General features: G+C 43.2%; 2 protein-coding genes and 1 non-coding gene across 3 annotated transcripts; 2 read left to right on the top strand and 1 right to left on the bottom strand.

Moving 5' to 3' along the window:
- The first annotated feature begins 502 nt into the window (after nt 1-502).
- On the top strand, nt 503-1,245 carry LOC127310832 (disease resistance protein PIK6-NP). Its single transcript, XM_071821997.1, has 2 exons — nt 503-1,118; nt 1,223-1,245. Exons 1-2 carry the CDS (start codon nt 503-505, stop codon nt 1,243-1,245), a joined length of 639 nt encoding a protein of 212 aa, XP_071678098.1.
- Nucleotides 1,246-3,360: 2,115 nt separating this feature from the next.
- Nucleotides 3,361-9,236, bottom strand: LOC127310833 (uncharacterized). The gene is made up of 9 exons (XR_011747163.1): nt 8,913-9,236; nt 6,624-8,807; nt 6,230-6,544; nt 6,010-6,139; nt 5,585-5,923; nt 4,656-4,852; nt 4,356-4,563; nt 3,901-4,281; nt 3,361-3,821 (listed from the first exon to the last, which is right to left on the bottom strand). It is a non-coding gene; the product is annotated as an uncharacterized protein (transcript).
- A 917-nt stretch (nt 9,237-10,153) lies between these two features.
- LOC127308968 (disease resistance protein RGA5-like) lies at nt 10,154-12,746 on the top strand. The gene is made up of 3 exons (XM_051339917.2): nt 10,154-12,122; nt 12,205-12,262; nt 12,395-12,746. Exons 1-2 carry the CDS (start codon nt 10,292-10,294, stop codon nt 12,249-12,251), a joined length of 1,878 nt encoding a protein of 625 aa, XP_051195877.1. The 5' UTR covers nt 10,154-10,291; the 3' UTR covers nt 12,252-12,262; nt 12,395-12,746.
- The last annotated feature ends 10,984 nt before the right edge of the window (nt 12,747-23,730 follow it).

Genomic DNA, 23,730 nt, shown 5'->3' with positions numbered 1-23,730 from the left:
AAAAAAAATTCAACAAAAACTTGACGGTGCATGACACACTCTAATATCAACTTAACAGTTTTTTGTTTGGACTTTGGTATCTTCTAAACTCAGTTTTTGAATTTTGTGAAATAAAAAGAAGGCATATAAGCTCCTCTAAATTCAGATTTTTGTGGCATCGATCATTTTCTTTATCAGCATGAATAGTAATGAGAGTCTAAACTAAAAAAAAAGAATAGTAATGAGAGCCTAGTACCGTGTGCATCGCACAAAGAACCAACCACACGTACGTCATGTGATTGCAGGAATAATGGAATATATAGTACTGAGAGCACGTTACATTAATTATATTGCTGGATATTAGCCGGCCGACGACTTGACATGGTTGTACATTTCCACGCTGTGAACTTGCTCGGGTTCTATAAAGACCACCTAAGCGTACAACAAACCACTGTGCCCGTAGCTGTGAACTGGCTCGCCAACCAAAACAGCAACCACTAAACTAATCAAACAAGCGATAGTCATGAATCTGGTGACCGGCGCCATGGGCTCCCTGCTGCCCAAGCTAGCCGAGCTCCTCAACGACAAGTACAAGCTGCAGAAGGGCGCTAAGGAAGGCGTCAGGTCCCTCGAGAAGGAGATGAAGAGCATGCACGCAGCGCTCTGCAAGGTGGCAGAGGTGCCGCGGGACCAACTCAATGAGGAGGTCAAGCTCTGGGCAGGGGAGATGAGGGAGCTCTCCTTCGTCATAGAGGACGTCATCGACAAGTTCCTGGTGCGTGCCGATGATGGCTCTAAGCCCACCGCCAACTCGAAAGACGTAAAGTCGATCATAGAGAAAATGGTCGGCTTATTCACTAAGGGGAAGGCTCGCCATGAAATCGCCCACGCGATCAAGGACATCAATAAGCAAGTCCAAGAGGTGGCTAACAGGCGTGGAAGGTACACCATCAACGATATTGTCGCTAAGCCAGCAGCCGTGACGCCCATCAATCCCCGCCTTGGGGCTCTGTACCAGGATGTGACAGAGCTTGTGGGCATCGCTGGGAAACGAGATCAAGAGCTAATGAAGTTGCTCTCGGATGGAGATAGCATGTCCAAGAAAAAGTTGAAGATAGTCTCCGTTGTCGGGTTTGGAGGTGTGGGAAAGACCACACTTGTCAAAACGGTTTATAACCAGACGAAAGGAGATTTTGATTGCAGTGCTTTTGTTGCTGTCGGTCGAAATGCTGGCGCAAACAAGGTTCTCATGGACATCCTTCTTGATCTTGGGATGTACGAAAGTCAGTTCACCATTTTTGATGAAAGACTTGAGAACAAAAGGTACGTACTCCATCCGTTCACAAATAAGTGTACATGCATGTTTTTCAAGATAAATTATGAAGTGGAGTGAAAAATACATTGGAAATATGGCATCTCTCCTCTTTAATTCTTTCATCTCCAATGAGCTAAGTGCATGTAGAAAACAAGGAGAACATGTGCTCAATATTATTGGGTTTGATTCCCGTGCGATGAGAGAGAAGCAATTTTTGCTATTTTAAAGTGCATTGGAAAGATAGGAGTACACTTTTTTGTGGACAAAATTTAGAGCTAGATGTCCACTTATTTTAGGACGGAGGGAGTATATATCAACTGTCAATCAGTTAATGATGGCAACAAGCTTATGCTCATAATTTATTCCACTTATTAATTGTGCTATAATGTGTAAATGATGAAGTTACTGTCTCGATTCAAGAAAGTTAATGTCTACATGCAATCTATTAATTATTCCTAAATTATTATAGGTATCTCATTGTTATTGATGATCACTACCCCAGACAGGAATATTCCTGACGGCCAATTTCCGTCAGAAATAACTGAAATACCGTCAGCAATACGTATTCCTGACGGCCTCCGTCAGGAACCAGCCGTCGGTAATAAGGTGTCAGGAAAGATGGTCACTCCTGACGGTGACCGACGGGAAAGAGTATTCCTGACGAATTTTCCTGACGTCGCACGGGAACCACGGAAAGAACCATTCCTGTCGGTCCGACCGTCAGGAAAGCCCGTCAGAGACCACAGCCGTCAGGGATGTTCGATGAACTCTGACGCTGAGGCTGAACTCTCAGGAATGCCTTGCCGTCAGGACAAAAGTGTTCTTGACGCTTGCTCTCCGTCAGGAAGCACGTTCAACCTTCAGGAAAGCACATTTCTGGGTACTCCAGCACAAACGTCAGGGATGTAAGCTGTCCGTCAGGAATGTGCGTCAGCACTGTTGCTGAAGCATTTCCCAAATGGAACCCAAAATTCAATTGGAAAAACATAAAAATTGACATCAATATATAAATATATTTTGCCATTATCAAAACAGCACACACATCTGATTCACAAATCACATTCAATACATTTTCTCATTGAACAAACTATCACACAGTAATCCATAATGACATGTACTATATCCATAACAGCCACTTGTTTTTGGCAACATAGAGAAGAAACAAATATAGAAACATTCAGGTTCACAAACTACTGACAAAAGAAAGTCAAATTCCAACATGGTAGCTACATGTGTAACTGCTATATTCATGCTTATTATTCATCCAAGAAAGGTGATTCATCCCTTGCTTGAGTTGTATGCAGGTGGCCTGATGGGGTAGTATCACTTTGCTCCGCGGCACGAGACGATGCCATCACTTGAGTGCCGCCATTTTCTGTAGATGGTGAAGATTGATTCACCTACAAAAACCACATGAAGAAACATCGTTTTAAATTGTGCTAGTAACGACAAGTACAGTTCTCGTAACTTTGAAGTAGTTATATACCACTGCATACATATATGTACTAGATGGTATGCATAAGTACGATACAGATTCTGCAACTTTGAAGTAGTTATATACACTGCATACCTATAGGTACTAGATGGTATGCATAAGTACAAGTACAGTTCTGCAACTTTGAAGTAGTTATATACCGTGCATACATATAGATACTAGATGGTATGCATACAGACATGCATGTAGCAGTAGTACTAATAGAATAAATAACTAGAACTTAAGGAGCATTGGCTTTGTAGTGCAATCACCAAGAGAATACAATCAAGCATCGGTCCTTTGGGCAGTCAGGGTACCCATGATTTGCATTTGCTGCTGCAAGGTGCTTCTCAAACAAAAAACTATTGAAACAGCAGCAGCACCTCACGCAACTAATAAAAATATGGATACTATTGGTTTTTAGTACTTACATGCACACCATCTTCCATCAAGTCATCTTGAAGGTCTTAGGACAGAAATCCAGCATTTGTATAAAAAAACTGTTGTGCCAAGTATTAGTTCAGGTTAATTTGGGCAACTAAGAATTCACAATATATGCATATCACAGAACTTACTCTCATATGTTTAGCATAAGTCTTGTTCTTTTTTTCCAAGAATGTGTTTTTCCTCAACAAATCTTGATACGACATGGAGTTTGCTGGCTTTATGTTGCTTCTTTTAGCAGCAGCAACAACTTCTGACTTCCTGAATGCGCCATCACCTATCGGAAACCGTCCATGAGGCATGCCACCACCGGTGGAGTACGATCTGACGGGATCAAGATCACGCTCCTGCCAATCTTCTGGATATGCACTTTTAAGACCCTTCTCGTAGTCATCCTTGCAACATGATAAAAAGCATATAACATTTCAGATTACTACAGATAGTCCTATTGAAGAAAGAGCAAAGTTCGGTGTAACTTACAAGGCGTTTTTTCGCCTTCAGGTTCTCGATGGAGGTGTTGCTACCATTCTCTTTATATTTCTTAGCTCCTACTTTCATGCACTTGTAAGTGTTCATGGTTGTTGCCTGTTCAGGCCCAAATGTCTTTCCCTGCATAAGAAACCATGATGTTTTATCACGCTGCCACATCTAGAACTACAAAAAACACATGAAACCGAAGGTGACTCACAATGTACTCTTTGGTGCAAGCGAAATTTCGAGATCCACCTCTGTTTTGTGCAACATCATCTAGTGATGATGTGCGTGATTGTTTGCCAAGCCCACGAGATTTAAAGTATTCTTCGGAGCACCAGTACGTACATAGGCTCTCCCATGCTTCAGCATCTTTGCACCATTCCAGTCTACCTTGTATATACTGGGATCTAGTGAGAAGTTTCTTACATGCTTCAGAATCCTTGATTGGCTCGTCAATTTCATAGCAGTACTTCTTGACAGCATCCTTACGAGCTTGGTACATCATTTGCTTCAATTGTTTCCTTGCCAAATTCTGAAGAACACGGTCAGCTTCTGCTCTTTTTGCAGGAGTATCATCAGCTAGTGTATAGATGCTCTGCAAACGGAACAAATATGGCACCGATTATACTACATGTGGACATGGAATGCATTTTGAATTTCATATCTTACCCAAAACTCATGCTTAAACTGGTCTGCAGCTGATTCCTTTATTTCCCCAGTTTGCTCATCAGGCGGGTCAACAATACAGTAATCTTCCCATTCAAATGCATGGCGCTTGATTTCCACACCATCCTTGTTCTCCTTGATTATGGATGGGTACTCATATTTTAAAATTGCTGTAACTTGACCTGCTATCCCTTTATCTCCCGTGAAGAAACTGCATAATATTAATAGAGAGCATAAAAAAACCTATGTCAGAACATGCATAGATGCACAGAAAAAAATGGTGTGTTCAATTTATAAACTAACCGATCACCCTCAGATTCAATTGGAATGAGAACACCATTTGGTGGCCTCTTTAGCCTAGTGCTAGTCCGCCCCTTCTTTTTCTTAATTACAGGGCCATTCTCACTGTTGTTGGAAGCAGTGACAATTCTGTTCTCTTGCGACACCTCTTGTGTGACTTGTCTTTTACGCCGGTGAGAAATGTGCCTAGTTGTCGCATCCTGCAATATCATAGAATTTAAAAGATAGCAAAGCAGTTAGTATTTAATAAGTGTCGAAGAAGCAAAAATGTTGTCATAAATTCAAGTTCACACATATCATATCTTAAGTGCTTAACAATTGGAGAAAGAAAGTTGTTGTACATCAAAACATCAAGTATGTAACTAGAGATATAGTTCTATAATCATCATAACATAGGTGACAAACTAAAAGTAAACATAATCAGTGTTTTTCTTCATTCTCTTTATTCTTCCACTTCGTCCTCTTATTTCTTCCTCCTCTTCCACTTCCCGTTCTTCATTTTCTTCATCATCATCTTCTGATTCTTCGTCTTCAGCTTCCTCCTCTTCTTCCGCTTCTTCCTCGTCTTCCACTTCTTCGTCCTCTTCATCCAATTCCTCTTCTTCATTTGGAGAGGGATTTTTGCGCTTCTTTGCCAACACCTCTAGTTCCTTCGGATCAGTTATTTCATCTACACCACTAGGGTCCAAATTATCCAACTCGCTTCCTGTCTCTACCCTGAATATCCCTTGTAGGACATCCTCTTGAAAGGTTGGCAATTCTTGGGTGTTGTTGTCAGTAGGGAGCAATCGGTCTCTAGGTGGCACGTGGTACACAAGCCACCAAGGTGATAATGTGGGGCTTTGACATGCGTACGGCAGATAATACACTTGTGTAACTTGACTAGCCAACACAAAGGGATCAAAGTTGGTAAGTCTTGTGCTGTGTTTAACCTCCACCAGACCCAAATTCGGTGTGCGCCTAATACCATTAGAAGTTGGATCGAACCAACGACACTTGAACAGTACTAGCTCAAGTTCCATACTGCCTTCCCATGATATCATTAGAATATCCTCAATGATCCCAAAATACTCAATAGGATTATCATCCGCATCATAACCAGTAACACAAACTCCTACATTACGTGAAGCCAAGTCACTTTTGTTCTCCTCATACTTCTCTGAACGAAACCTATACCCATTAACATCATAAACTCCAAACATTTTCACTCTTTTCCTAAAGCCATGTGATATTTGACGCAATGCATTGTTAATACTAGAAGTTTTTTGACACTGCACGAAATATTAGTTGTATTAGTGTCTAGTTCAGATCAAGTTGAAAAAAAATCTACTAGGACATGAGACAGAGAACACATTACAATAGTTCTAAACCAACTGAAAAAGTCAGGGCACTCTTTGTTGACAACTCTTGAACCAAATAACCTCAGTTCTAGCTTTTGTTTTTCAGTTGGTTTGCTTCGACCAGTCCAATGTTTTGTGTCATACTGGCTAAAAGGAGAAAACAACATTCAGCTGTTAAAATAACATATACATAGTGAACCTACTTTAACAAGTTTCTACAGGATAGAAAACACATACTTGAAGAATTCATCCATCTCATCGAGGTTTGTCAAGATATACATAAATGCTGCATTGTATTCGTTTGTTGTAAGATCATAAAGACCACGAAAACTCATGCACCGGCCAGGACGTTGAAACATTTCAAGGTCACAAGTGGACTGAAATGTTGCTGCGCCATCATCATACCTAGGTGGTCGGTTTCGGACCGAGTGCGCACTTGACTTTAAATAAAGAGAGAAAAAGTTGGTGGCCTCATCAATTAGGTACGCCTCAGCTATTGATCCCTCAACTCGTGACTTATTACGTACTTTCTTTCTAAGCTTTCCAATACCCCTGAATGAAAAGAACTATAACAATGAAGAAATAGATTAACCAAGGACAGAAAATATGTTATAGTTTCATTTAAATGTACCTCTCATAACGATACATCCATATATTCTGGACGGGACCAGCTAACCGGGCCTGGCGAGGCAGATGGATCATCAAGTGTTGCATGGGATTGAAAAAACCAGGAGGGAATATCTTCTCTAGTTTGCAAATCAAGACAACTATATTCTTTTCAAGATTAGCTACCGTTGCTTTGCTGAGTTGTTTAGCACATAATTGCCTATAGAAAAAGCTAAGCTCTGAAAGACAAACCCAAATATCCTCAGGTAGGAAACCACGAAAAGCAGCAGGAAGTAGTCGCTCGATAAATATATGATAGTCATGACTTTTGAGACCAAAAATTTTCTTATCCTTCATGTTAACCCCCCTTCTGAAGCTTGCAGCATACCCATCAGGAAACCTCAAACTTTTGAACCAATTCAAAATAATGACCTTATGCTTCCCCTCGATGCAGAAAGGAGCCCTTGGCTTCTCCCACTTGCCATTCGGCATTGGTTTTAGATGCAACTTGGTGCGATTGCAAATTAATTCTAGATCCTGCCTTGCTTTTACATTGTCCTTCGTCCTATCGGGTATGTCAAAGCATGTGCTCCATATAGACTCGAGACACATTTTTTTCATTGTGCATTACATCAATGGTATGGCGAAGAAGCAATTTTTCGAAATAAGGCAGTTCCCAGAAACAGCTAACATGATTCCAGTTGTGTTCTTTGCCATATAAACCATCAACTACTCGCATTTTTGCTTGGGCATGCACTTCCACACCAGTCAAACGCCTAGGTGGTCCCTCTAGCACTACGGTATCTTTCCGAAATGCATCAGCTTGGGTTCTAAACTCATGATCTAGAGGAAGAAACCTCCTGTGGCAATCAAACCAGCATGCCTTCCCACCTTTGTCTAATCGGAATGCTTGTGTATCACTTCCACAGTCATAACATGCAAGTCTCCCATGTGTGCTCCACCCAGCAACCATTCCGAAGGCAGGAAAATCATGGATTGTCCAAAGCTGTGCTGCCTTCATGTCGAAGTTTTGTTTCCCGTATGCATCCCATGTTCGAACGCCAGCCCACAATTTGGACAACTCATCAGCCAAAGGTTGCATAAGAATATTCAATTTAGTTCCAGGATGTTCAGGACCAGGGATAACTAGAGCAAGAAATATGTATTCTGGGCGCGTTATGACATCAGGTGGAAGATTTAAAGGAGACACAAACACAGGCCAACATGAATAAGAAGCAGCAGTCAAACTGTAAGGTGTGAAGCCATCGGTTGCCATAACTAGTCGCACACTCCTAGGATCTGATGCAAAGTTAGGTTCATCTTTATCAAGTTGTTGCCATGCTTCACCATCACATGGGTGCACCATCATATCATCATCATCATCAGGGTGAGGAGTTTTTTTGTGATACCGCATCATTTTTGCGGTCTCCTCATGAGCATACAATCGCTGCAACCTATCTGTTATGGGCATGTATCGCAACACTTTATGTGCGACCTTCTTGGAACCTTCTTTGTACCGAGGGGCTTTACAAATATCACACTTAAGTTTAGCCTCATTGTCTTTGTAATAGAGCATGCAATTATTGCGACACACATGTATTTTATGATATGGCATACCAAGACCCTCTAGCAATTTCTTGGACCTATAGAAATTCGTCGGCAAGGATGAATTGCTAGGCAGCAACTCATGTATGAGCTGAAGTGTATCATTATAAGCAGATTCGGATTGGTTGTTCATTGACTTTATGGTCAACAACCGTGCTATGGCAGACATAGTTGAGTGGCTTGTGTTTTCATGCACCAACTCTTTCACACTATCAAGCATCCTATAAAAAGCTTTGGCAGATTCTATTGGTTCCTCTCCTACTAGAGGGTTAGAAGCAGCTAAGTCAGTCACCATATCGTCCATCCTATCATTATCATCCACATCAGCACCTCCATGGTCTGTTTGATGGACACGGCCCTCACCATGTTCTGTCCAAACATTGTAATTCCGCTTGAAACCAAAGCCACACAAATCTAACTCCACAGCATCTCTATCCTTCGTAATATAGTTACGACAGTCTGCGCATGGACACTTGATCTTCCCATTCTGCACTACATTGGCTTGAGCAGAGAAAGCAAAATCTAAGAATTCTTTTGTGTTTTCATACCACTCATCTGTTGATTTACCACGTTTCCAACCACTATACATCCAACCTCGATCATTCTGTTTTTTACAATTAATAAAATATTGCAACCAAATATCAGAATGCAGCAACGAAATAGAAATAAAAAATTATAAACATAAAGGAATGCCATATCGCGTCCATACCGAAGTTTCACCATCAGCAGCCATGGCAAGTCAGCACACTTGGAGCGATCTTGCCTGCCAAAGACAAACATATTAGATTACTAATTGCCTTTATTCAGAAAAATTAAAGATTTAGAGTACATGTATAGACGCGACTACTGGAACGCAATCGAACAAAACTTACTACATTAGTAAAGCGTGTGATCTGCAGTGCGATCATATAAAAATCACTCATCTGACAATAAGGATAAAATAATCAAGGCCTGCTCTCTACTAATGAGTGAGTTGCAATGGGATCACTAAACAATGTTCTCAATGGCATCATATACAATGCAGTAAAAGGTGGTATCATAAACAATGGCAGCAATGGCATCACTAAGCGACAATTTAATATTAAATAATCTGGACCATGCTGTACTAACCAATGATCTTGGATCTCTTCTAAATAAAGAATGACTTGCAAGTTAACTACTCAACACAACTACCTGATCAGCACAACTAATGAGAAATATGAGAAAGAGAGGCCAATAGAGCAGAGAAGAAGACCAGATCGATAGTTAACTAGAGGGGCGATGGAGAGTATATCTACGGGGAGACGGAGAGGATGTAGGAGCAGGTCGGTCCCTGCAAATCAGGCGGGCGTCGCGTCAGAAGATTACTTGTTCCGCCCGGCCGGCTCGATGGAGGGGAAGGAGGTGCAGCGGGGTGCCGGCTTCTAAGACGACGATGTGGGACGGGGGAGCGACTAGGCGGACGAGGTTCCGGCGGCGGCGCAGATCGTAGATGGGCGGCGGCGCAGATCGCAGATGGGCGGCGGCAGCGGCGCAAGCGGTCGAGGCGAAGCTCGATCGTGCCGGACTGGACAGTTTGTGGACTAAGGATCGACTAAGTCCCTGCTTCTTTCCTGACGTTGGGCTCAGTCCTCGTCACGAAAGCCCAATAATTGGCGCGAATAGCCCATTATTTTCATGGTTCCGCGCGCAGACGGGCCGCGCTGCAGCCGAAAAACAGTCGCGACGGACCAAAACTAATCGTGACGGCCCATCCTGACGGTTGAGCCGAAGCGACGCGAAAGAAATCAGTTGATCGTGACGGTTCCACTAATCGTGAAGGTTATTCGCCCAGTCGTCGCGATTGTCTCGGTCTTTCGCGTCGATCGGCCTTCCACGTCACGAACGTGTACTTACGCGTGACGGACGCCCCGGAACCGCCACGAACGTACTTGGCCGTCACGATTTTCACAGTTTCGGGTAGTGGATATATGGGACGAAAAACTATGGAGACTTATAAACCGGGCATTCTCTAGCAGTAACAATTTCAGCAGTCGCATAATCACCACAACTCGTATTGTCAGTGTATCTAAATTATGCAGCTCATCTCCTGATGATTCAGTTTATCAAATGGAACCTCTTAGTGATGATGATTCCCAAAGGCTCTTCTATAAGAGGATATTTTCTCGTGAGAGTGGATGTCCCCATGAATTAGAAGTATTGTCCATGAATATTTTGAAGAAATGCGGTGGAGTGCCATTAGCCATCATCACTGTAGCTAGTCTTTTGGTTAGGGATCATCAGGTAAAACCAGAGGATGAATGGCATGTTTTGCTCGAGTCTATTGGCCGTGGACTTACAGATGACCCTAGTGTAGAAGAGATGCTGAGGATACTATCGTTTAGCTATTATGATCTACCTTCTCATCTGAAGACATGTTTATTATATCTAAGCATGTTCCCGGAGAATTACGAGATTAGAAAAGATCGCTTGATATGGATGTGGATTGCCGAAAGTTTTGTCCAATGTGAAAAAGTAGAAACTTGCCCCTTTGAGATCGGAGAATCTTACTTTAATGAGTTGGTGAATAGAAATATGATCATGCCTGTATATGGTGATGACGGCACATTAGTAGCTTGCAATGTACATGATATGGTTCTAGATCTAATTTCTTCCTTGTCAAGCGAGGACAACTTTGTTACTATATTGAATTATAGTTGTGATAGCATGTCTTATCAGAGCAACGACCGCAGGCTGTCTCTGCAGAATGCTAGGAAAGGAGAACTTCAAACTAGGCCTCTCGAATCTGTGAGTATGTTACAGGTGAGGTCGATTGCTACATTTCAACATGCTATTGGTCTAATGCCATCTTTCTCGAGCTTGGTTGTTTTACGTGTATTGGATCTGAATGGATGTAATATTAGTGGTCATAATCATCTGAATCTTCGGGACTTGGGGACTTTATTGCACCTCAAGTACCTTGGTCTGGCCCAAACCGGAATTTCCGAAGTCCCAGAGGAAGTTGGAAAGTTGCAGTTTTTGCAGGTGCTTGATGTGAGTAGAAATGATGATATGGAACTGCCATCGACTATTATTAAGCTGAGAAGATTGATGTGCCTACTCATTGATTATGACCACAAGAGGCTTCCAGATGGACTGGGAAACCTGACATCAATGGAAGTGTTGAGTGAGATCCATGGCGACTCTCTAAGCACCGTGAAAGAGCTGGGCAACATGGAAAGGTTGAGGAAGCTTGAAATTCGGTTTTATAATAATCTGAGCTTGGAGTTGAGGAATGCTCTTGTGAAGTCGCTAGGTAAAATGCCCAACATCCAGAGTTTAAGAATTGAATACAGAGCTCATGTTTTTGAACCAATGATTCTTTTGGAGGAACGTTGGGTGCCCCCTCGAAGTCTCCGGGAATTTGTCACAACCGGAATGATCAAATTCTCTAGACTGCCAGCTTGGATAAAGCGGAATCCCTTGCATATGTTGCAGCTCTCCAAGTTACAAATCACTGTAGAGGAAGTGCGACAGGAGGATCTTGACAACCTTGGAAGGTTACCGGCTCTTCGTATTCTTGACTTGTGGAGCCTCCGCCAAAGTTGGCTGCTACTCGTTGGCGCGGATGGGTTCCGTTGCCTGACATCATTCAAGCTGCAATCCTGGTCATCACCGGGCCAAGTCGTGTTCATGCCAGGGGCCATGCCCAAGGCTGAACGAGTTGTGCTCCGAATCAGTTTGCAGGTCGCAAAAGAGGAAGCAGCTGGCAACGGTGGTGATCGGTTTGACCTGGGCATGAGCAACCTGCCGTCCCTGCGGAAGGTCGATGCCAAATTCTTTCGCTCGGGAGTGACGGTCGGGGAGGCCAGGCAAGCGGAGGCTGCCCTGGAGAACGCACTCCGTGCCCATCCTAACCGTCCCACCTTTGGCATCGACTTCGTTCCTGACATACCACAAGGTACGTGATTAAAACCCAATGGTGCTAATTTCCTTTCCCCAATGCTTTTATGCACGCATGTCTGATTTTCTTTCTTTGGTAGACGCTGGTGACGACGACGTCTGCTCTGAGTACGATGTGTCCGACTGAGGGACCTTCAGGTTACAGACTAGCCTATTTCTTTCCCATTTAAATATTCTAGAAGATAGATATGTACGCTTTTTTTTCTCATTCCCATAACCATATATTGTCATGCTTATATTTTGTGACACAGTATTTTTTCCTATGTATAGGCTGTCATTGTTTAATGGAGATGCACGTCTGCAGACCAGACCAGACCAGACCATCCATCAGAACGTGTTATTACTCGCTGAGCTTGTTTCTTGGCTTAGATAAAAAAAAGCGGAAAATGCATTAAAAAATATCTTTGGTAGTTCCATTTATATGTGATTCTTAGTTCCTCGCTCAGTATCACTCCTCTATTTTTTTAAAGGCTACCATGCTCTTTTATTTTGTTTAATTACTAGTGATTATTTCCCAAAAAAGGTAAAAATATTTTTACTTGATTTTGTAGCATGTACTCATATGTTGTCTCAAGAAAAAAAAAACCCCAAAAAATATAGATGTTAGCTGTACTTTATGGTATTTACTAGTTCTATAGGAGTATTTTCAATGTGTTAGTTTTATTTTTATTTGGGTTTGGTCGTTGGGTGGATTTTTAGGGGTGTGGGAGGTTGGGGAACTCCGCCTATGATATTAATGTTAAGTTTATGCTTAATATTACTGCATTGCCGGTCCCAAGCCCGGAAAAAGGAGGAGGGTCCGACCCGATACATCGTGATGTTTATGCCCAAAAAAAATCATGAGTTTTGCTTGAAAATTGCCCTTTTTTCATTCATCCAATTTCTTTAGTGGGTTGTCGCCTGATTGCCGCATCATTCATCATATAGTTGAATGGACCAAATTTGTTCGGTTTTCAACATTGCGTATCTGCCCGACACTTTGGTGAATATTTGTTAGTGAAGTACTCCCACCATCCTATGAAATTTGTCTTAGATTGGTCTAAATTTGGATGAATCTAGACACTAAATAGTGTGTAGATACATCCAGCTCTTTGCAAATCTAAGACAACTTTCATGAGATGGAGTGACTAGCTAGAGAGAGAGATGCAGAGGACAGAGGAGACATTTGCAAGCCTCATCCACAACTAAGGCAAGATGTCAGCCAGCTATGTCCGCCGCCTATGACCGCGCAGCCGAGCTCCGAGCGCTGGATGCTACCTTCTCCGGCATCCATGGGCTCGTCGACTCCAGCATCACGCACATCCCTCACATCTTCTGTGTCGAAGAACCACCACCGGAGCCCATTGTCCACGCCGCTGGCCAAGAAACTGTGGCATCGTCCGGCAGCGACCACCGTCCTGGTGATCGACCTCAACGGTGGCCTCCCTGCTGTGGGTGTGGCCATATGCATCGCCGAGGCGCAGTGGTGGTTCTTCCATGTGACGTGCCATGGCGTGCCTCTTCAGTCGATGGCCGCGGAGGTGGGTGCGTGGAGGGCAGCGACAAGGAGCCCTACATGCATGAGCCGGCAAGGGCAGTGAATTACCACTGCAACTTCGACATGTACCAGTCTAGAGTTCTCTCGCTATCTGTACGTCACCACCGAATTTTCTCATAGTCCGTAGAATTTACTTCTATCCGTTCAGCTCTCTCGCTATCTCTACTCGTCACCAGTGAACTTCTTGCAAGATTGCGTGTGAATCTCTCGTGGAATTGTCCACTCTAAATAAGGAAAAACTGATATTGAGTTTCTAATATATATATAAGAGTGGATTTCCTGCCACTGGGGGTAGCTGCACACCCAGGCATCCACCATACGATGGACAGATGAGATGATGGCCACCTTGATGTGGTTAATATTGTGTTGACTCATCGGTTGCTAACAACCTCACTTATAACTCAAAGCTGACTAACGCCATCTATTTGCCTTGGATACCAATGATTTCATCCTGTTGTGTGATTCTCAACCAGCTTACTGACATTGCCAACTAATTTTTCATGTGGCTCCTTTTCGCCTTTAATCAATCGTTGCTATCGAGACGTACACCATCATGATAATTTCTTCCAGCAGCCATCCTATGTGCACCATACGAATTATTTTCTCCTGTCAAACGGCGGGGATAGCTAATGCGGTTCAAAATCTCGCGGGGGATATTTCCGCGGATGCACAGTCCTCTTCTATAAATATCGTGGTCAATTGTTTAAAAAAAATTATAGTCCATGGGTCGTGCAACTTAGCGAGAGAAATATAACTGTGATTATGATGTACGCGTTGGACATCAAAATAACTGCCATATGACGAGGTACGCGCCGGACAGCCGATGGTTACAGTGTACTCCATCTTTAATTTTATTTTAGTATGGCATTTGCGAACTCCATCTTTAAAATGAATCCAAAATAAAAAGAAAATCATGCATGTTGGCTGCATAGTGTAAGCAACAGATAAAATGATACCAATACGAAAATCTCGGGTGACCAATGGATTGGAGACGACTTTATAGACTGCCGGATGTCTACCTCACAACTCACAACTCATTCGTACGGCGCACCTCAATCACCGACAGGAAATAAAAGATGCAGCGCTCCCAGAAGAGATGGATTGTGTAAAACTCATAGTTGAACCGGGCGGCATATGCTCAGCCCACCTAGATAGAGGCAGCCAGCGAGGCCCCCGGCCTTCATCACCTCGTCCCGTGACGGGGCCATAGGCGTGGACGGCGAGCTCGACCATGGAGCCGAGCGGCGACGGGCCATCCAAGATGGTGTGGCCCGCTGCCCTGCATGCACGGGCGTCGAAACCGGGCTGCAGAATCTGGCAGAAGCAATCTCTTTTTTAATCATTCCCTCTACAAAGTGGAGCCCAGGCGCGTGCATTCTGCTCTACTTTTAACCAACGATACGCAAAATCTCACCTCCAGTACTGGGCCCTACTCACATTTTTGGACTAAAAATATGTTTGGCTGCGAGCTAGTCTACCACGACCGTTTAAATATACCAAGCATCCGTACCTCCTCTAGGATCGTTCGCCAAGCATACAAGTGGTGCACCCCATTTTTGCATGCATGCATGGTTGTTAATCCCAAGACTATTTTCTCCACCAGCTTGTCAGTATGTGATTTAGATTCGTATGAGATGCATCCTTTGAGTCCCACCCTATTAAAATATTTCCACATCTTGTCCATCTTTTCATGCCTTTCAACTATATTATAACCAACTATAATATGACATGCTTCCCCTAACGTTCGTTTGCAACAAACGGAATGAATGCTCATTGGTGACGTAATTAGCGGCCTACAAACCTAACACCTACTTCCAATGTTTGACCAGCATACATCTTGGAGCATCTCATCCTATGGCAGTCCGTGCATGCACAGGTGCCCTCCATCGTACATTCGTACCAGAGAGTATGTACATGTAGTGTGTTGTATATAAGACTATTTTAGTAGTGCATATAGTATCTTGTAGGTAGTATGTACACTCCCGTTTTACATATAAATATGCATGTATTTCAGATACCCTGCCCCCACCCATCCCGGCCATTGGTGGGGCCCTCCCTTCCTCCTCCTTCTTCACCGGTGGCCCCGCCCCTCCCCTTCCTCTTCCTTCTCCACCGACGGCCGCACCCCGCCCCTCCCATTGATCCTCCTTCTCCACCGGCGGCCGCGCCCCTCCCCTCCTGTCCCTCCTCCTTCTCCATCGGCAGTCACATCCCACGCTCCGTTCCCTCCGGTGCGCCACCCCTACCACCTTTCCTTCCGACGTGCTGCCCCGACTCCGTCCCCTCCGTTGAGCCAGCCAGAACCTCCTGCTTTCCCGCCGCCGTGTGCTCCCCATTCACATGCAATGCCGGTTGCGGAACTCGGTAGCGCCTAACACACCCTACATCCTCGGGTCCGGTGGCAGCCCTCCCCGGAAGTTCACTTGTGTGGCTCCTGCGCATCCACCGCTCGCCGCCCTGGAAGTTCACCACGGAAAGATGAATCATCGACCTACACATGGATATCGCTCTCCGTCGACCAACGACTAGGATGAGGTCGTCAAGGGCATCTTCTCCAAGTTCCTCTGTACGTACAACATTCTCATCACAGTGCCCGTTCTTTCCTGTTTCATAGATAGCTAACAATTATTGATGAATTTATTTGTTAAATAAGTAATTGTTAGAACATGATCGGAGATGAAAAGGATTTAAAACTGATTGATTAAGAGATGCAATTATAGTTTGCTGGTAAATTGATGGACGAAATATGTGTGCAGGTGACCATCATTTATAATGGTTGCTGAGAAGTTCCATTTTCCTGTTTCTGAAGTTCAATTAGTGTAATGGCAATGTTCAATTTTTCCCGCCATGTATTCGATCTCATTGACATTGCATCTATTCAGAAGTTCGCTGGTAAACAATATGAGTAATTTATATTGGTAGTTGTTTGAATCTGCTAACTTCAGCAAAAAAGGTTAATTATCTAATTGCAGTTGGTTAGGCATATTATTCATGCACGCAAAATGCGTTATTCAAATACTAATTGATGAGATGTATTTAAATCATTGTCATGTCTAATTTTTGTTGGAACGCCAAGCACTGCCTTGTTCACTTGCATAAATATGATGATATGATTGTTAAAATTTTGCAAATAGTGCTGCATGTACACAAGTTCTATCTTTTCTTGTCCAAAAGTTCATTTCCTCCCTATGGGGAGTTCAGTACAAATACATGGCAATTGCAATAAAATAAATAAATAAACTGGATGGTTTTCAAGTTCACTCTTTTATCAGGTAAAAGTTCAGTTTGCCTCTGATAAAGCTCAATTGACACTACCTTACTTAGAAGTGTGCTGCCTTCATAGCTTAGGTTCAGTTGTAGCTTTCTATACATAAGTAGCTCAAGATGTAATGATTCTTCCTTCCATTGATATGAGACAGAAGTAGTAAGGAAAGACAAACTCCAGATTTCCAAAGAGTTTATTATGTTGCAGATAAATGTATTCGTAAAACGCTCCCTTTTCTAGAATTTCATTGGATGCTCATAGTTAAGTAGCTATGTGCTTCACAATATAAATAGAAGTCATTCTTACACAGATTCATTTGGATTTTTGTACAAATGATTAGCTTCTATTTTTTGTATGGAGGTGGATACCAAAATGCTTCTGTGTTGTTGGGCTATCACTTTTGGGATCTCCTTGCAGCAATGTTGTTTTAAATGCATGTTTCATATTTTTTAATTTTTAGTATTTTTGTAGTTAAAGCTATCTCGTGAAGATTTTGTATTGCGCATATATATTATAGTTCTAGAAATAAGTCAAGTTCCACCAAATTGCTTGCAGCTTTCACATGGCCCTTACCACGGGACCTCTGCTGAGGGAAACCAAGAAGTGAACCGCCTCAAAAGTTCCGGGAAGTGAATTGTCTGGTCCGGGAGGAAACTGCCCACGTTCGGCGGGTGGATTACAATCGTCCTTGCGAGTGGACTACCGACCCTGTGTGTGGACCTCACAGGTGCACCACTATGAGCCCTGATGTGCCACACTATGAACATCTAAGAACCGCTCGCGGCCTAGACCAGCACGGGCAGTTCATCCGTAGCATAGAGGTTTTGACAATAGCCTGCAAATTCTTGCATCTCAAGACTGATGTTCACCGGTTCTCTTAACTGCAGATTTTTTTTGCATTGCATGGCGTTTGTTTGCTTCAACTAGGAGTTCAAAAATGTGTAGCCGGAAAATTGCATCATTATGCTCGTTTCAAGTGAGAAGTTCACATGTTTATAACATGAAGTCCATGTGCGGTAAGTTCTGCAACTGAGCATGCTACCTCTCTCTCTCTCTAATTGATTCCGTTTCTCTCTAATTAATTTATACACGGGACACTTATCCTTTGCATTTATTTATTATGGATTAATTTGACAGCCTTAAAGATATAAGTTCACCTCATCCACATATGAAGTTTACTTAGTTTTGTTTGGAAGTTCGTCCACTAGATTTGGGTAAAAGCACAAAGCAGAATGTGAAGTCCAAAAATGGCTAGCTCAAGTACTTCACTCTTTAAAAACTCCAACCGTTATTTTTTATGGAAAAATGTTAGGTCGCAGATGTATGTGTAGATGTGTGGTTCACTTCCATATTTCCTTGTCACGGTTATGCTACTAATTAAAGCATACGACGAAATTATAGTAAAAAAAGTGTGAGTAGTATGGCTGTAAAGTTTACTTATTTTCTGCTGTTATGCCATGCTGCATTGCCGTATCTGATGTGTGATTGCAAAAACTCTGGGATTTCAATTTGTCCTGCATGGTGGTTCAATTTTTTGGTGGGAACAATTTGGTTTGTCCCGCACTGGAAGTTCAATCTATTTGTTGAAAAACCAGTTAGAAAATAACTTCCAAGAGGAAGATCCCACTATCTGCACTTCTCGGTTGTTCACTTAGTAGTTCTATCTTTGTTCTCGGGCAGTTATTTGTTTTCAGATTGTGTGAGAGCAGCTAGTTGCTTCTACCCGACGATCACCACCTCCTGAACTGCAACTGCGCTATGCCATCGGGCCATAGAGGAATGGGCCTCTCCTCTGCTTCCCCAGGTCTGAATGTTGTTTTCAGTGAACCGAACTCCTGTTTAGGATATGCTGCCCAGTGGGTTCAAAAGTGTTTTTGGCTATTTTCTTTTGGTTACTGCTTAATAACAATTATAGGTTTGGAAGTTCACTTTGTTTTTATAGGGGGTTCACCAAAACTTCTTCTGGTAGTTAACTTCGTACACCGGCATTGAAGTCACTGCTATTTTCTTTCTTTAGATGAAGTAGTTGCTTGAGTGTTCTCCGCCGCCATGTGCCCCATGTTAGAAGGAACGACCTCCTGGTTACCCTCTATCGGCCAATGCTTAGGGTCCTTCAATCGGCGCTCAATGCCACCCCGTTCATCCCACACAGAGTTCGGCCGGCTATCTGTCAGAGTTCAGTTAGTTTTCGGGCGGAGTTCTCGTTGCGAACTTCACTTCTGTAGCAAATATATTCAATTCATCTTCTCGGAAAAAAGTTTCACATTTCTTGATTTGAATTTCCAAGAGAAGTTTGCTTATTTTAATCCCAAAGTTCTTCTCCTTTAATCGAGGAGTTCATATTTTGTCGCGAAGTTTATCCGGCTATGAGCAATTCCCCACGAAAAAATATAAAAAATAAAATTGTGTGCTGGTTGTGGTAGTGTACTGCTTCTAAGAGTTCATTTTAGTTTAGTAATCATTTCAAGTTCAGTTCAATGTTTCTTATGAAATTTTAGTTAAGTGTGGCCGGTGCCCACAGACTGCAGCCGTGTGTGTCATGGACTGAGACATCTTACAGTTTAGTTCTTCGGTAGTTTAGGCTTGGGGCTTCAGTTGTGTGCTCTGCACCGGCACGACTTGTTCCAGTTCTTGGCAGTTCAGTGCATAGCTGCCATGTTTCCGGTACGAGGGGAACGAAGGACGGAAATGGGGGACGGGGGTCGGAGGCTGCAAAAATTAGGGGACAATAGGGGTGCACATCGCTAGATCGATTTTTTTTCATCGGGGACGCGATCCCATCAGTTTCAGTACGGTGAACCCGGTAAGGTACTGTGGGTCGAGGATCATGAACCTCTACTAGTTGAGATGATGACCCCAAACATGATATAGTGTTAGAGGACATGGATCAACCATATGGACGAAACTAGTGATAAATGATATTCAGTTAAAGTTTACAGCAATAGTACTCAACAAAATACTTGACTTAACACGAAAATTTGAAATTCTAACGAACGAAAGTAGCAAACTGATTGACTAAGGTGACCGGACAGACAAACTCATCATGTACCTTCAACCAAAAAAAAACTATTAGTGACCACAAAGTACAGAATTATTAGTACACATAGGAGCCAATATATTACAGGGTGTTCCAAGTCCTCCGAATTTTCTGTGGTGGTTCAGCTGCTTCATCCTCCAAGCTAGCCCAACGCAGGTGCTTAAGCTTTAAGCTTGAATCCTCCAACAAACTATTATCAGACTGAACATCCCACTTATAATGTGGACCTGATTTGTATCCCGCTGAAAACCTTTTCTTAAGACGCTCGTTTGCACGGATGTAGACAAGCTTATCAGCTGTCTTTGCATTCAGCGGGTTTCTCTTTACACTATGTATCAATGAGCAGGTACTCCAATTTCTTTCAGCAGAGGAGCTACTTATTGGCTGAAGCAATACTTTCTTTGCCACCTCATTTAAATGTGGAGTTTCTGTACCATAATTGAACCACCAAGCATATTGCCCATTTTTTCATATATATCACCAGATTTTGGACCTTCTCCATCGCTGAACTTGATTACCATGTATAGTGGTTTTGTGATATCAAGGATGATTTTAATATCATGCCAAAATGTCTCATCCATAATATTTTGGCCAAACACGTTTGCTGCTGCTCTTGTTTGTGCATCACAAGCCTTCACCAAGTCCTTCCACTTGCTTTTGACGACAGTAGTTGTAAGTACCTCTCGGACATCCATAAGTCTTTTAAGAAAAATATAATGAGATGCAAATCTCGTTTTTGAGCACTAGTAGAAAAAGGGGCTTCCATACCACCCCATTAGTCTCCAAAATATTTGAACCGCGACTAATGGGTTCTTTAGTCGCGGTTCTGCAGGCAAACCACGACCAAAGGTCTGGCCCAGCGTGCTCAGTTGACAGCTGGTGGACGGATGGGCCTTTAGTCGCGGTTGGCCAGACCAACCGGGACTAAAGGCCCACCCCTATGAATGTTGCTGCAGCACTTCACTTGTATGTGTGAGCAACTTGGTGTTCCACTTCTATTGACAAGGGGTAGTGGGTTTGGCTTTGATCCTCTTATGCACACAAGGTGTTCGATGAAATGCCCGAGAGCATGTTATGAAGTGTCCGAGCCACACTTAAGCTTTCCCTTTTTTTTTCCTCCTCGATCGCGGCTAGCAACTTGAACCTTTCATGTGTCATTGATAAATACGCATGTGTAGTTCATAGTTTAATTTCTAGCTAGTTAGTTTAACAAATGCATGATGGTACTTTATATAATAATAATGCAGATGAATTGGCAATGGATGTACGGTAACCGACTCTCGGGCGAGTTCATTAAGGGTTTGAATGATTTCCTCACGGTGACTAATGCGAACAAGCAGGGGGTTTTGTTATATGTCCATGTGCTGAATGTAAGAATAAGAAGGGTTACTCTTCCTCAAAAGTCGTTCACATGCACCTGCTTTGGCACGGTTTCATGCCAAGCTATAATTGTTGGACCAAGCATGGAGAAAGAGGGGTTAGAATGGAAGAAGATGAAGAAGGAGACGATATTGATGACAACCATCCTGATTATTTCGGTGATACTTTCATGGAGGATGCTGAAGGAGGGGAAGCAGAGGGTGAAAGTGAAGGGGAAGGTGAAGAAGAGGCACGTGATGAGCCCGCTGATGATCATGGTCGGACCATTGCTGATGCACGGAGAGGCTGTGAAACTGAAAAGGATAGGAAGAATTTGGATCGCATGTTAGAGGATCACAAAAAGTCGTTGTTCCCAGATGCGATAATGATCTGAAAAAGTTAGGCTGCACACTGGATTTGCTGAAATGGAAGGCACATGAAGGTCTATCTGACTCAGGATTTGAAAATTTGCTGAAAATTATGAAGAATATGTTTCCAAAGAATAACAAGTTGGCCGCCAGTACGTACGAAGCAAAGAAGGTTGTATGCCCTCTAGGTTTAGAGGTTCTAAAGATACATGCATGCATTAACGATTGCATCTTCTACCGTGGTGAATACGAGAATTTGAATGAATGCCCGGTATGCACTGCATTGTGTTATAAGATCAGAGCAGATGACCCTGGTGACGATGTTGAGGGCGAGAAACCCATGAAGAGGGTTCCGCCAAGGTGATGTGGTATGCTCCTATAATACCACGGTTGAAACGTCTGTTCAGGAACAAAGAGCACACCAAGTTGTTACGATGGCACAAAGAGGACCATAAGTCGGACGGGGAGATGAGACACCCCGATGATGGAACACAATGGAGAAAGATTGACAAAGAGTTCAAAGATTTTGCAGCTGACGTAAGGAACATAAGATTTGGTCTAAGTACAAATGGCATGAATCCTTTTGGCGAGCAGAGCTCCAGCCATAGCAACTGGCCCGTGACTCTATGCATCAACAACCTTCCTCCTTGGTTGTGCATGAAGCGGAAGTTCATTATGATGCCAGTGCTCATCCAAGGTCTGAAGCAACCCGGCAACAACATATGATGTGTACCTAAGGCCATTAGTTGATGAAATTTTACAGTTGTGGGGCAGACCTGGTGTACGTGTGTGGGATGAGCACAAAGAAGAGGAATTTGACCTACGAGCATTGCTTTTCGTAACCATCAATGATTGGCCTGCTCTTAGTAACCTTTAGGGACAGACAAATAAGGGATACAATGCATGCATGCACTACTTACATGAGACTGAAAGTATATATTTGGTTAATTGTAAGAAGAATGTGTACCTGGGGCATCGTCGATTTCTTCCCCGATATCATAACTTAAGAAAGAAAGGCAAGCATTTCAACGGCAAGGCAGATCACCGGCCGAAGCCTCCGGAACGTACTGGTGCTGATGTATTTGATATGGTGGTCAAGGATTTTAAAGTTATCTTTGGAAAGGGTCCCGGCGGACAATCACTTCCGCAGGGAGTTGACGGGCAAGCACCCATGTGGAAGAATAAATCTATATTTTGGGAGCTAGAATATTGGAAAGTCCTAGATGTCCGCTCTGCAATCGACATGATGCATGTTACGAAGAATATTTGCGTGAATCTGCTAAGCTTCTTGGGTGTGTATGGGAAGACAAATGATACAAAGGAAGCACGACAGGACCAACAACGTTTAAAAGACCCAGAAGACCGGCATCTGGAATGGTTTTAAGGTCGTGCCAACTATGCTCTTACCAACGAAGAGGAGGTCATCTTTTTTGAATGCCTGAGCAGTATTGAAAGGACACGGATGTCGCCTAGAGGGGGGTGAATAGGTGATTTAAAACTTTTACGAGATGGGCTTAACAAATGCGGAATAAAACTAGCGTTTACTTTGTCAAGCCCAAAGCCTATATACTAGGTTCACCTATGTGCACCAACAACTTATTCTAAGCAATGGTTCACCTATGTGCACCAACAACTTATGCTAAGCAATACAAGCAAATTATGTGATAGCAAGATATATATAACTTCAAGCACGATGGCTTTCACAAGGTAGAGTGCATAAGTAAAGAGCTCGAGTATAGAGATAACCGAGGCACGCGGGAGACGAAGATTTATCCCGAAGTTCACGCTCTTGCGAGTGCTAATCTCCATTGGAGAGGTGCGATGGCTTAGTGCTCCCGAACGCCACAAGAGGCTCACCTTGAGGTGTGCTTGCTCGATGCACACCAACGCCACAAAGGCCTCACCCCCGAGATGCGGTACTCACACCACACACCGAGCGCCACGAAGGTGCCTCACCTAAATCTCCGGTGACCCTCGCCACAAAGGCCTAGGTCACGGTTCCACTAAGGGATTTCCTTCGAGGCGGAAACCGGGCCTTAC

The sequence above is a fragment of the Lolium perenne genome, chromosome 6 (genome assembly GCF_019359855.2).
Source record: "Lolium perenne isolate Kyuss_39 chromosome 6, Kyuss_2.0, whole genome shotgun sequence".
NCBI lineage: Eukaryota > Viridiplantae > Streptophyta > Magnoliopsida > Poales > Poaceae > Lolium > Lolium perenne.
The sequence above is the reverse complement of the archived record's forward strand: the minus strand, read 5'-3'. Positions and strand labels throughout refer to the sequence as shown.

Bases quoted from the DNA above. Each gene is read 5' to 3' on its own strand.
- LOC127310832 (XM_071821997.1), top strand. From the start codon at position 503: ATGAATCTGGTGACCGGCGCCATGGGCTCCCTGCTGCCCAAGCTAGCC. The intron at 1,119-1,222 runs GTGTGGGAAAGA...GGCGCAAACAAG, and splicing joins CTCCGTTGTCGGGTTTGGAG to GTTCTCATGGACATCCTTCT.
- LOC127308968 (XM_051339917.2), top strand. From the start codon at position 10,292: ATGGAACCTCTTAGTGATGATGATTCCCAAAGGCTCTTCTATAAGAGG. The intron at 12,123-12,204 runs GTACGTGATTAA...TTTCTTTGGTAG, and splicing joins CGTTCCTGACATACCACAAG to ACGCTGGTGACGACGACGTC.